General features: G+C 31.2%; 1 protein-coding gene across 14 annotated transcripts in view; it reads left to right on the forward strand.

The window, feature by feature from the left end:
• Positions 1-14,154, forward strand: part of SNAP91 (synaptosome associated protein 91) — a 148,358-nt gene that overhangs the window by 37,727 nt on the left and 96,477 nt on the right. For all 14 annotated transcript variants that reach the window (XM_074310395.1, XM_074310400.1, XM_074310402.1 and 11 more), the window contains exons 3-4: positions 12,594-12,736; positions 13,803-13,878. In XM_074310395.1, coding sequence (XP_074166496.1) covers positions 12,594-12,736; positions 13,803-13,878 — 219 coding nt within the window. The remainder of the gene's footprint in view (positions 1-12,593; positions 12,737-13,802; positions 13,879-14,154) is intronic.

Raw genomic sequence — 14,154 nt, forward strand, 5'->3', positions numbered from 1 at the left:
TTTAATAATTTTTACATTTTATTTTTATTGATAATCAACTATTTCCTTTCAATTATAAATTTTGGGCATATAATTTGTTTAGTAAAATCATTTTCTTAATTTCTTTACAGTTGGTTTTATGTTCATTTTGGCATTTAATCTGGCATTCATTTTGGCAACTTAATTCTCTCTTTTTAAAGTTACTAATAGTTTTTTTTCCATCATATTTAAAAGAAAGCCAACCACTGTTTATTTTGTTTTAGTTCAACAGATCTTTTAAATTTTTATTTATTTTTCCTCCAACTTTCAATATTTTATGTTTCTGGGTGGTGGTAGCTTTCTGTTGCTGCAAAATGCTACCAGATTTTTATTTATTTGTTTGTTTGTTTGTTTTCCTTAGGCAATTGGGGTTAAGTGATATGACTTGTCCAGGTCACACAACTAGGAAGAGTTATGTCTTGAGGCCAGATTTGAACTCAGGTCATCCTGACTTCAGGGCTGGTGTTCTATCCACTGTACCACCTAGATGCCCCCCTGCTCCTAGATTTTTAAAAAATAATATAATATACAAAGTATTATATTTAGTAGTACTTTTGCAAATAATTTGTGTCATTTGATATAAGTGAAAATTCTCTATGACCATATACCTATCACTTTAACTTATTTGTTTGCAAATGTAATATCCATTAAAGAGAAAGATGAGAGAGACTCTTATTTTACTTCAATGGAATCTCCCCCTGATAAGATACCTTTGAAATAAGATGAAAGAACTTTGGAATTTTGTCACTCTGACAGTGTTACCAGGAAAATCAGTTATTCTAATAGGGCTTTGTGGAACTGCACAATTAAATTTCAGAGGTTTTAAAATGAAAAATAAAACTTCTGTAAATTTGATATTCTGATATAAATGAGACATTATAAAAGGGAAATAACATTTTGTTTGCTTTAGTTACTGAGTAAAATGAAACTAAATATTTTTTCTGGAAGCCTAGGTGGTGTAAGCGATAGAGCAATGAGCCAAAAGTCAGGAAGATTTAAATTCAAATCAGTGCTCAGATATTTACTATCTTTGTGACCCTAGGTAAGTTAATTAACCTCTTTTTGCCTTACTTTCCATATCTGTAAAATGGGGGAGATAGCACCTATCTCTGAGTTCCTGTGAAAAACAAATTAAAAATTATAAAATAACACAGTGCCTGCCACATAGTAAGTGTAATATAAATGTTAACTGTTAGTATGTATATATGTGTATGAGTATACATAGATACATACACATGCATATATACATATATGTGGGATAGATATAAATATATATCCCACATATACATATAATCTAAACTCAAGTTGATTTTAATTCCTATGTTATAGAATTATTTTCAAGTTAAATTACTTAACATAATGATGATCTATGCTAGTATATTGTCATTTTTCATGATTTCATATTTTCTTTAATTCTTGCTCATGAAATTATCAAGGCTAATGACGTTCAGTTTTCATTAAATTAAGCCTTCAATTTGTGCTTAAGTGAATGGTCATCTTGCTTAGAAGAAGGAAGGAAGATCATGTAGATAAGAATTGAAAGAAAACAACTTGCCTATCCTATAATTATCCTTATACTATTTTGAGGGATGAAATAGAGAGAATGGTTAAATGGAGATCATTTTGGATTAAAACTTAATATCTGGGTTCAAATCCAGGCCTTGCTACTACTTCTTCTTCTTCTTCTTCTTCTTCTTCCTTCTTCTTCTTCTTCTTCTTCTTCTTCTTCTTCTTCTTCTTCTTCTTCTTCTTCTTCTTCTTCTTCTTCTTCTTCTTCTTCTTCTTCTTCTTCTTCTTCTTCTTCTTCTTCTTCCTTCTTCTTCTTCTTCTTCTTCTTCTTCTTCTTCTTCTTCTTCTTCTTCTTCTTCTTCTTCTTCTTCTTCTTCTTCTTCTTCTTCTTCTTCTTCTTCTTCCTTCTTCTTCCTTCTTCTTCTTCTTCTTCTTCTTCTTCTTCTTCTTCTTCTTCTTCTTCTTCTTCTTCTTCTTCCTTCTTCTTCTTCTTCTTCTTCTTCTTCTTCTTCTTCTTCTTCTTCTTCTTCTTCTTCTTTTTTTTTTTTTTTTTTTTTTTTTTTTAACAAACAAGACAGGTAACTTTTCTGGGCTTCAATTATTAATCAAGCAACATTCATTTAGTAGCCATTTTTGTATACATACTGGATCCTGTGCTAGATATTTGGAGAACAAAGTCCAAACTAAAAGTCTCTCCAGGAGTTCATATTCTGTCATAAGAGACATATACATGGATAAGGAATACAAAATATATACAATGAGATACAATATAATTTGGGTGGAAGAGGTGTAAGGACCAGGAAAGACCCTTGTATATAAATTGTGGCTCAAGCAGAACTGTAAAAAAAATTAATAATAACACTGGGAATATAAAAGGCAAAGTTGAGGATAATCTATTCTGGATATAGGCAGCAGTTTATGCAAAAACACAAGGACAGAAAGTGAAATGTTTTGGTGAGGAATAGTCAAGCATGTCATTTTGGCTAGACTGGAAGTCAAGTGAGATAAAGCTGGAAAAGTACGTTACAATTATTTGATGAAAAGCTTTAAATGCCAAACAAAGTTCGTTACCTACAGGCAATAGGAAGTTTGAACAGGGAATTCCGCAAGCAGCCTGGTCAGAAACTATATTTGAAGAAAATCACTTTGGTATCTATGGAAGGATAGATTGAAGAGGCAAAAGACTTGAGACCAGGAGACCAATAGATTATTGTAGTTAGTACATATGAGATGTCATAAAGTCTGAACTAGGATTGTGATATGGGTGGAGAAAAGATCAGTGTGAGAGATTTGGAGGTAGAACAGTGAGTATGTGAGATGAGGAAGAGTGGAAAGTCCAAGATTGCAACTTGCCCTTGACAGAAATAGGGAAATTTGGAAGAATGATGGGTTCTCCCTCCTGTAAAATAAAGGGTTAAATGGACCTTTTAATATAACTTCATGATTCACATTCTCCATCTATATAGGTGGTAATGAAATGAATGAGAATCCTGGTGGGTAGAATTAAACTGAAAAGCAAGTAGAGAAAAGCAATTATTCCTAATATTTTTGAAATTATTTATACCTTATTTACATTTATGAATATTATCTCATCATTTAGTAAACATTTATTGAGCATCTTCTAAGTACTAAGTATTTTATGAGTCAACAGAGGATAAATGGAAAATGGCACAAAGGAAAAAATGACTGACTGACTTTGATTGACTTTGTCCATTTTCTTGTATTATTTTATGGCATACGAGTACTGTGATCCTCATATCACCTCCCTAGCCCACTGTTAAAGATTTGTTCCTCTGAGGATGTAATCACAAATCGTAAATATATTTTAAAACTATGCTCCCAAGAGCAGAATTATTACAAATCTAAGCCTTTTCAAAAGGCTGTGTCAGACTATGAGCCTAACCTAGAGCACCATCTAGTGTTTAGAAAGCACACAAAGTAACCAGTAGTGTTTTATGTTGAGTAATCTAAAAATTTGTGAATTAAAATTTAATCTTGCTTTTAGAATTTTTTGAAAATTTTTCCTTAATATACTTATAGTTTTAGAATTACAAAAATCATATGGTGTGAGTTTTTTTAGAAAAGATTTATTTTATCTTTCTCTGGATCTAATAATACATTGTTTTTCATGTATTATAATCTGTTTTGATTCATTTATTAGATTCTAAATTCCATAATACATAGGCTGTCTTCCATTGAAAAATAATCCTGAGTTAGAAAGACTAAAGACACTGATGTTATTTTAATCAAATATGACAGGTTTTATCCCTTTGTATATTTTAAACAATAATGTAGAGATAAATTATCATTGTAACCAGAAGAAAGCTACCACCAGATTCATATAAACAAATAAAACTATAGAAAGCTACTTTCTGGTTAGTACATTAAAAATGCTTTGAGTTTTTCTATTTATCCTCTTTGGGGGTTCTATTCTGGATTTTTTTTTTTTTGATCCCTTAAGTGAAATGCTTTAAAAGATAGTGCATCATCATCTAAGTCATAAGTGGTCAAAAAATCCACATATAAAATTGACTGTGTTATTTTGGATGTACTATAGAACTGTTCAGTAATACTAACAATAACAAATGAAATGCTTCTTAGAGATAATAGAGCACTATTGAAGCTTCTTGAGTATAGAGAATAGATTGGAGATAAGAGAGACTAGATGGAGAGATAATTAAAAAGCTACTACAATAGTCCAGATGAAAACTGATAAAAAATCTGAACTTAAGTACTGAATGTGCATGAGTGGAGAAAAGAAAATGGATGTGAGATATTTTGTGGAGGGATAATCAACAAGTTTTAACAAGTAATTGACAATGGAAGAGTCAAGGATAGAGTAAGCTTCTTTAGAAAAAGGGTTGTTTCATTTTTTAAATTTTGTATTCCTAATAATGCAATGTCTGGCATACAATACGCACTTAATAAGAACTTAAATTAAATTTATTAATTAATAAATTAAATTAATTTATTCAAGATCTAACTGATTGAAAAAATGTTGGTTCTTTTAACAGAAATGTGGAAATTAGGAAGAAAGAGAGTTTGTTTTTAAAAGCTAATGATTTCTGTTTTGAACATGTTAATTCCCAAAGGACATCCAAATAGAGATATACTGCATACATTTCATAATGTGGAATTGGAATTTAGCAGAGTTACGCAATTTAGATTCTGTATATTTGGGCTTTATCTCCATAAAAATAATTGAACTCATGGGATCTTATGAAATCACCAAAAGGCAAAAGTGCATATAACAGTGCCTTGGGGTACACCGATACAAATGGGGCACGATAGATAAATATGATAATTGTATAAAGGAGACTTTAAAGCAATAGGAAGTCAGATAGGTGGAGAATTAAGAAAGAGAAGGGTTACAAAAATCAGGGAAAAGAGAGTATCCAGGAGGAATGGTTGCTCAGCAGTGACTAGTAAAATAGCAAATTCAAGAATGAGGAATGAGATGAGGCCATTGGATTTATTAAAGACATAATCGGTAGTCTCAATATTTATTCCATTATTTTCTTTGAACTTCTTTGTTCCTTTTTGATATGTATATCCCTTCTCATATAATGAAAACTTGGTATATTATTTTGTAAACTAAAATTATTAACTTCATTAATGGCATTAACATAAATGGTTTTTGAATGATTCAATTTATTGAATTCCTATTGATTTCAAACCTCTTTGGAAAATTTTGATAAATGTATTGTAATGCTAAGGATAAGAGTATAAATTAAAGGAAAGCAGGATATTGGTTATTGGATGTTAATGTTAAACTGTGGTAATGGATTTTTTAAAAAATAGATTTGCATTGATACCATGTTGTTTATATCACCTTACTTTCTTCCAATGCCCTTCTCTTTCCCAGAGATCCATCCCTTAACAAAGAATTTTTTAAGACAATAAAAATAGGAAGGTAAGAAAAAAAAATTCACAAAATTGACCAGTATGTCAAAAAAAAAAAAAACTATCTGTAATGTTTCATACCCACGAATACCTTATTTCTCTATGAATGAACAGAGGGAGATTATCTTTTCAGATCTCTTCCTTGGTGCCAAGCTTGTTCTTTATAATTTTACAACATTCAGTTTGGATTATTTTTTCCTTTTATATTACTGAAATCATTGTATATACTGTCACTTTGTATCAGTTCATATAAATCTTTCCATACTTCTTTGTATTTATCATTATCTTTCCTATACACTTTATATTATATTCACATGCTACTGTTGGCTTTATGATTTCCCCAATTGCTGGGCATTTGTTTTTATTTCTTGGGTACTACAAAATATCCTGTTATAAATATTTTTAAATATATAAATCCTGGGGGAGGGTGTCAATTACCTCCTTGCAATTTATTCATAGCATGTAACTTCTGGTTGAAAGAGTATAGCTATTTTAGTTACCTACTTAGAATAAATTCTATCAAAAATACATTCTTGTACCTGTATCTTCTACAATCCCTCCAAAATAGATTATTTCTGTCTTTCTTTATCTTTGTCAGTTTGCTGGATGTGAGATGAAACTTCAGGATATTTTTTATTTGCATTAAACTTATTTGTAATTTGGAGTAGTATTCATATAATTGTTAATAGTTTGCAGTTCTTTTGAGAACTATTTATTCATATCCATTTATCTTTTGAGTAATGGCTTTTAGTCTTTGTAGTTCTGTTAAATGTCTACATAGTTTGAATACCCAACCTTTAGAGATATTTAAAACAAAGATTTCCCCTTCTCCAAGGCTATACTTTTTCCTTTCCTATTCTAGATACACTAATTTTCTAGCAGATTCTTCAGAAATCTATTACAGTTCTCTCATCAGTGTTTTCATAGATCCAGGAACCATCTCTAAATGAATTACATACATTTAAGATAGTACTTGATACCTTAGTGTCTGTAAAATGCTTGAAGAAACTGGAAATGTTTGAAAAATAAAAACGTTGTGTCATACCCCCCCCCCAAAAAAAAGAAAAAAAAACAATTAAATTTGTTTTTCCCAATTAAAGAGTGCAGAGTAAGAAGCAAAGCTAGTTTTTGGATTAAGATAAAAAAAAAAACAAAAAATCTTCCTAATAGAGCAGTACTATGCTGGGTATAGAAAGATAGGCAAAAGATAGTCCCTACTCTTAAGAAGCTTACAGCCTAATGAGGAGACAACTTGCAAAGAACTATATGCAAATAACATATATATACAGGATACGAAGATTATCACCAAAGGGGAGGTACTAACATTAAGGGAAATCCACAAAGGTTTTTGTAGAGGGAGGCTTAGTTGAGGACTAAAAAAGCTGGGACAACTAAGAAGAAAATTTCGCTGAGATCTAAAGGAAGCCAGGGTACCTTAGAAACAAGAGGAGGGAGAGCATTCCAGGCATGAGTAATAGACACTGAAAATGTCCAGAATTGGGAGATAAAGTATCTCATTCAAGGGATAACAGTTAGGCCAGTGATATTGGAATGAAGAATATGTGAGGCCAGAAGATGTAAGATGTAAGTCTGGAAAAGTAGGAAAGATCCATGGGATTTTATATTTGATCCTGGAGGCAATAAGAAGGCACTAACTGACTGAATGGGATGTGATATAGTTAGACTTTAGGAAGGTCATTTTGACAGCAATGTGCTGTCAAAAAGCCTGTTACAGTAATTCAGGCATGAGATGATAAGGGCCTACAACAGGGTGGGTAGGAGTAACAAAAGAAAAAAGGGAGAGATAAGAGATTAGAATATGAAAGATGTTACAAAGATAGAAATAACAGGACTTAGCAAATTATTGGGTGTGGATAATAAAAGACAGTGGTGACTCAAGGATGATATCTAGGTTGTAAGTAAGTCTGGGTTCCTTTGAACTTGGTAATACTTTCAGTAGCAATTGGAAAGTTAGGAAGAGGAAAGGGTTTGTGGAGAAAAATATTAAGTTCAGTTTAAGACATGTTGAGTTTTTGTGAGACATCAGTTTGAAATGTCCAATAAGCAGTTGAAGATGGAGGAGTGGAAGTCAGGAAAGAAGTTAGGGATGAGTGAATAGATCTTAGAATCATTTGCTTAAATTTCTAAATAGTTGTATCTGTGGGCATTGATGAGATCATCAAGTAAAATAGTATAGAAGGAAAAGTGGAACAGGTCCAGTGTAAAGCTTTGGGGGACACCCACCATTAATGACTATGATATGATGTAGCTGAAGATCCAGCAAAGGAAACAGAGAGAATAGACAGTGGGGAAGAGAACCAGAAAATTGTGTCCGGTAAATCTAAAGAGAAATGGGAAATCAATAGTGTCTCAGGCTACAGAGGGATCAAGAAAGATAAAGATTGAGAAAAAGCCAACATTTGACAATTAAGAGATCATTAGTAATTTTGGAGTTAGAAGTTTCATTTGAATGATAATAAAAGAAGCCATATTATAGAGAATTAAGAAGAAAGTAAGAGGAAAGGAAACAGTGATATTGAATATATACAGCCTTCCCAAGGAGTTTAGCCAGTAAGTAGAGTAGAGATATAGGACAATATCTAGCAAGAAACATTAAGTAAGGAGTTTTTGAGCATGGGGGAGATATATTCATGTTTGTAGTAAGGATGTACCCAATAGACAGGAAGAGATTGGTGATTAGTAGTAATAAAGATAACAGAGAAGGCAATTTGTTGGAGCATATTGGATAGAATAGGATTATTTGTGCATGTATAAGCATTTGCCTAGAATAAAGAAAAAAAGTGTAAGAAGACAGTGCCATGAGATAAGGAGGAAAGAAGAGAGAACTCTAGGAAGATGGTCCCAGTTTTTTCAGTGATATATAAGGAAATATTCTCAGTCAAAGGAATAGGATAGGAGTAGGTGACCATGGGCTATTGTGAAGGGATGAAAAGTTTGGAAAGAAAAAGCCTTTGTAGTGAGTGGCATAATGAGTCAATTAGGCAGTTGTAAAAGGATTAGCTTGCTGTAGTAAAAGCTGGGTTAAAATTATGTAACATATATTTGTAGTAGATCCAGTTAACATAATTTTGTGATTTTTCTCTAGTTTGATTCAACAGCAGTTTCAAGAATTTGAATGCAATGGATTCTTGGTAGGACAAATTCTTCAATAAGAAAAAAGGGCAATGGTTAAGGGATGGGTTACTCAGGTACAAAATTACTATTGGCATTTGGATAGATGGAGAGAATGCTTAATGTGCTCCCAAAACTGTTTTATTGGGGAGTTTGGATAGCCTGAGAATTGGATTGCTTTGTAAAGGTCTGTGTGAAAGTAGTCAGGCAAAGATTTAATGGATATCTTTAGGGGATATTATAGGTTATTTTTAATATCTTTATAAGCTGTCTTCCTTCTTCTGGTCTTTCCCCTCTCCAATCCATCTTCCACCATTCTTCTACTCAGTAAATTCCAGTAGCTGGATACTATAAGATAAAATATAAACTCTATTTAGTTTTTAAAGTTCCTCAGTCTTTAAAAATCCTGGCCCCAACCTATCTTACAAACCTTACTGTACTACTCTCTCCCTCCCACATTCTGTAATCCAGCCAAATTGACTTTCTCTGTTCAATATACAGATGCCATTCTATTTCTGACTTCCGTGTCTTTTCCTTAGTTATACCCTGTGCTGGAATTAATTTCTATCTGTCCTGAATGTCAAAGAACTTCTTCCTCTAAGACACAAGTCAAATATTTCCTTATATATGAAGCCTTACTTGCTCCCTTCAGTTGCTGGTGTTCTTCACCTCTACCCCATTACCTTCTATTTGGCTACCTTCTGTATATCTATAGCTATTTATCTAACTAGGCATAAGTGACTCAATGGATAGAATGCCAGGCCTGAAGTCAGGAAGACTCATCTCCCTGAGTTCAAATCTTCCCTCAATATTTACTAGCTTTGTGACTCAGTAAGTCATTTAATTTTGTTTGTTTCAGTTTCCTTATCTGTAAAATGAGATGGATAGGAATGACATGTCAGTATCTTTAAAAACAAAAAAAACAAAAACAAATGAGGTCATGAAGAGTTGGACATGACTGAAAAGACTGAAAGATAACAACTTGTATCTATAATCTATAGCCAGAGATTGTTATAACATAAATTCCTTCAGAGTATGGATAGTTTCATACTTTGCATTTATACTCCTAGCACTTCTGTTAATGCCTGGCACATAATAAGTGCTTAATAAATGCTTTTTTAAATTAATTGATATTGTATAAGAGTTTCCACTTGAGGTTACATATTATATTAATTGCCCTCTTGAATTCCAAAAAATTATATTATTAGGATATATGAATGACTGGAAAACATCTCTGCATTTCTAGAAACTTGAAGCTTGCGTTAGAAATTATGCCTCTTTTCAGGACTCATTTCTCAACACTGAAGAAGGGTTGGGGGGGGAGCGGTATTTACCAAATATTTGTTTGTAAGAATAAGTATAAATAGTACCTGAAATTCATATAGCACATTAAGAGTCATAAAGTACTTTGAATAATTCTCATTTATCTTCACAACAGCTTTGAGGTAATACTGTTGGTATTAGCTCCATTTTAAGGATGAGGAAATTGAGACTCTGAGAAGTTGGGACTTGCCCTGAGTCACACAGGCTAATAAGTGTCAGAGTTGTAATTTAAAAGCAGATTTCTCTCAACTCCATGTCCTATCACACCATGTTTATTTGTAATTATAGGACTTTAGCATATAGTCAATTTAGAAAATTGAACAAAAGAAAGTATAAGCTGTGGTGAAATTATTTTTAAGTCTCAACTTGACTGTGGTAAATGTGATGATACCAAGTACAAAAAAATTGAAATTCAGTTACATGAACTGATTATAAGTGAAATCATCAGAATCAGGAAATCATTATATATCACAACATCAATATTATAGGACAATCAATTCTGATGAATGTAACTTTTTCCAACAATGAGATGATTGATGCCAATTCCATGTGAATTGTGATGAAGAGAGCCATCTACACTCAGAAAGAGGGAATTGAAAGTGGAACACAATATAACATTCTCACTCTTTTTGTTGTTGTTCACTTGCACTTTGTTTTCTTACTCATTTACTTTCTTTTTTGATCTGATTTCTCTTTTGCAGCAAGAGAATTGTATAAATATGTATAAATATGTTTATACATATTGGATTTAACATATTTTTTAACTATGTTTAACATATTGAATTGATTGCAATCTAGGGGAGGGGGTGGAGGGAAGGAGGAGAAAATCTGAAACCCAAGGCTATGCAGGGACGTATTGTCAAATTATCCATGCATATGTTTTGAAAATAAAAAAAACTTTATTTAAAAAAAAAGAAATTGAAATTCAGAATAAAGTTGCTCTTACTACTTATATATAATCTTTTGATAGTTTGTGGGAAGATATTTTTATGTAGGCTTTGTTAAAAGTCCTATTTTTAAATGTGTTGCCTTTTTTCATGAAATGAAATATTCTTTGTATATTTTAATAACTTGTTAAAATTATAATTTGAAAATGCACTCACAAAACAGTAGTACTCAGAGCTGTGTGATTCTTTTGTATGTAACTATTAAGATCTTTATGCATTAACATATTTTTATTATATTAAACTCAGTATCTTTTATCACTTGACTAATTTTAGTTTAACAGTGACTAATTATTGGCCTAGATCTAGAATCACATAACATTACATTTCTATATTCTAAATTGACATGAATCTGAATGCATTATACAATGTCCCATAAGATAGTTCAAATATTAAAGGTATTGATAAATCCCAGTGTGCTTTGCTTTGATCAGACAATGTCTATAGTACTCTGTTTGAGTCTAAGTGCCAGATTTTAGGAAATACAGTGATAAATTAGAGCAACTCCAGAGAAGGGTAACCAAAATGATGAAAAGACAAAGTCAAAAGGACAAGTATAGTATTCAACTGCTTATGGAGTAGAAGGACTAAGAATTTTTTTTTAATTAAGGCAATAACATTTTGCCCTAATAAAGGAAGACCTAGCAATTGAATTTTGGTCCTGATTTTTTAGAAATGTTGGATAGTAATATTGAACATACTTTACTTAAGCCAAAGGATATCAACTTAGAATTATATATAGCATGTCAAAAATGGCAGAAAATGAAGACTCTTCTGAACATGGTTATCTTCTAGGCCAAGTGTCCTTTCAAACACAGGAAAGTTTTGATCACCAAGAGATTTTGATATGGTTGGTGATAGAAGTGAAAAAATCTATTATAATTTCTGCATTTTGGACTTTCCTAAATCAATAAAATTGCATATAAGTTACTCTTCCAACGCAATATCAAACTGCCTAAGAGGGTTTCATCTGGCACATTAGAATAGTTTAGAGATGAGTTCTCTAAAAATTAGATGCCTCCTAAGGATTTCGCAGATCTTTTTTTTTTTTTACTCATAAGAATTAATAGCAGTAGATCCGGCTGATATTAGTACTAAAGATGTTGATTCAAGTAAAGTCTCATCATGATGTATATAACTAATCATAAATTCATATCAGTTTTATGTTGAAAATTTCATTGTGCAGATTATGTAAAAATCATATGTTAAAAACTATTGTCTAAATTAACCAGATCAACTGCCATGTACTTGGAAGCTTACTAGTAATATATTATAGTAGACAACATGAACTGAATGGCAAAATCCTAACAAAGTTTAATGTTTGATAAACTTTTCACTAAAATAAAGGTAACATAACATGTTAATGGAATCATTTGAATATTGAAAATTAACATAAAAACTAAGTCTCTTGTAATTTATAATCTAAATCATAGAACAAAAATGAAGGTAAGAAAATAATTAACAGCAAGATGAACACACAAATAAATATGTATAGAATAAGCTTTATTTGTGTGTGTATATATATATATATATATATATATATATATATATATATATATATATATATATATATATATATTTGCTACATAAAGTTTTTGAAAATTTCTTATTTTAAAAAAAAGCTTCATGAGCCAACTTTATTATTAATTAGTATTAAAGGAAATAATATGAAAGTTGTTTTCCAGGATGTATGCTTTTAAATTTATAAATGCTAAAAGAGATAACTATGAACATAATTAATATTCTTTTTCTTAATTTTTATAGATTTGATTCAAGCTACGAATGAGACAAATGTTAATATCCCTCAGATGGCTGACACACTTTTTGAAAGAGCAACAAATAGTAGTTGGGTAGTTGTATTCAAAGCCTTAGTGACAACACATCATCTGATGGTCCATGGTAATGAGGTAAACTATAATTTTCTCAATTTGGTGTTATTGTTTTTTTAATAAGTGGGAAGATTAAATGGAGTGTTGCAACTAAGTTTGTGTGGTAGTTAATTTAGTAGCTGCTAAAAAGCCAATTTTTATTCCCTCCTCTCCTTTTTTTTTCCCATATACTCATTTTTATCTCTTAAAGGGATTGTTTAAAACAGAGAGTGAAATGCACCCTAAGTGATCAATAATAGGATAAAGATGATTATATCTCCTCTCCTACCAGAAGAGGTTTTCCTTAATATTATACCCATGTTATTATTTGTATAATATTTAGATACTTTTGTGAGGGGGCGAGGAATAGATGATAGCTCAAGCTTGTTAGGATTTGGGTATTAGAAGGGAAGAGAAAAACTGGATACTGTAAAACGTAATTTTTGGATCTTCATATGGCCATTTTTCCAAAGAAAATTTTTAAGCTAAATATTTTCCTTTGTTTTAAATGTATTTAAATATCACTAACGGACACTATTTCAAGTGTCAGTTAATAAACTGAAATTTGATTTAGTTATAATTGAACTCAGTTCAAAAAATGAAATACCTGTTATATATAAAGGATAATGCTAAGTACATTTGGTGAGGCAGGATGTGAATATACTGTTACTTTGTGTATACATAAATGAATATGACAAATTTCTTGCCTTCAATGATTTAACATTTAGTAAGGAAAGTTAGGCATATTCATAAATAATTATTAAAATAATTGAGAGATAAATACTATGAGACGTTAAAATAAAGTACTTTGGAAACCCTAGAAAAATAAAAATTATTTTTGGCCAGAGAAGATGGATGAAGAAAGAGTTCTAGGAAAAGTATTTTTTGAGCTGGTCCTTGAAGGGAAGAGGTAAGATTTGGATAAGAAATAATGAATGGGTGGGACTTGAGGGTAAGAGGTGGGAATAAGAAGGATATTCCAAGTGTAAGGAACAGTCTTTCCAAGTCTATGATGATGCTTGTAAAGAATATGCTTAGAAGAATGCCAGTTTAGTTTCATTAAAATTTCAGACTAACAGAGCTTTTAACTGATTTTGTTTTTTAGAGATTTATTCAGTATTTGGCCTCTAGAAATACATTATTCAATCTCAGTAATTTTCTGGACAAGAGTGGATCCCATGGTAAGAATATTTTTGTAAGATATTGCTTGAGATTTATAAGTAAAGAGTTGTGATGAAACTTGGGACTGGATTTTTATAGCTCCTGGCACTGATTTTGATCCAAAATTGGCTTATTTCTGACTCCTCCAATAGTATCCTTTTGTGTAATTAAATAGAATAATTATTTAGAATGCTAGAAAGTTCATCTTTTCTTTTGAGGGAAAATATTTTTTAAAAAATCAATGATTGCAATTTCATTCTTCAAAAGACTTCTCATAAGGCTACTTGAATATAGTT

The sequence above is a fragment of the Sminthopsis crassicaudata genome, chromosome 4 (genome assembly GCF_048593235.1).
Source record: "Sminthopsis crassicaudata isolate SCR6 chromosome 4, ASM4859323v1, whole genome shotgun sequence".
Taxonomy (NCBI): domain Eukaryota; kingdom Metazoa; phylum Chordata; class Mammalia; order Dasyuromorphia; family Dasyuridae; genus Sminthopsis; species Sminthopsis crassicaudata.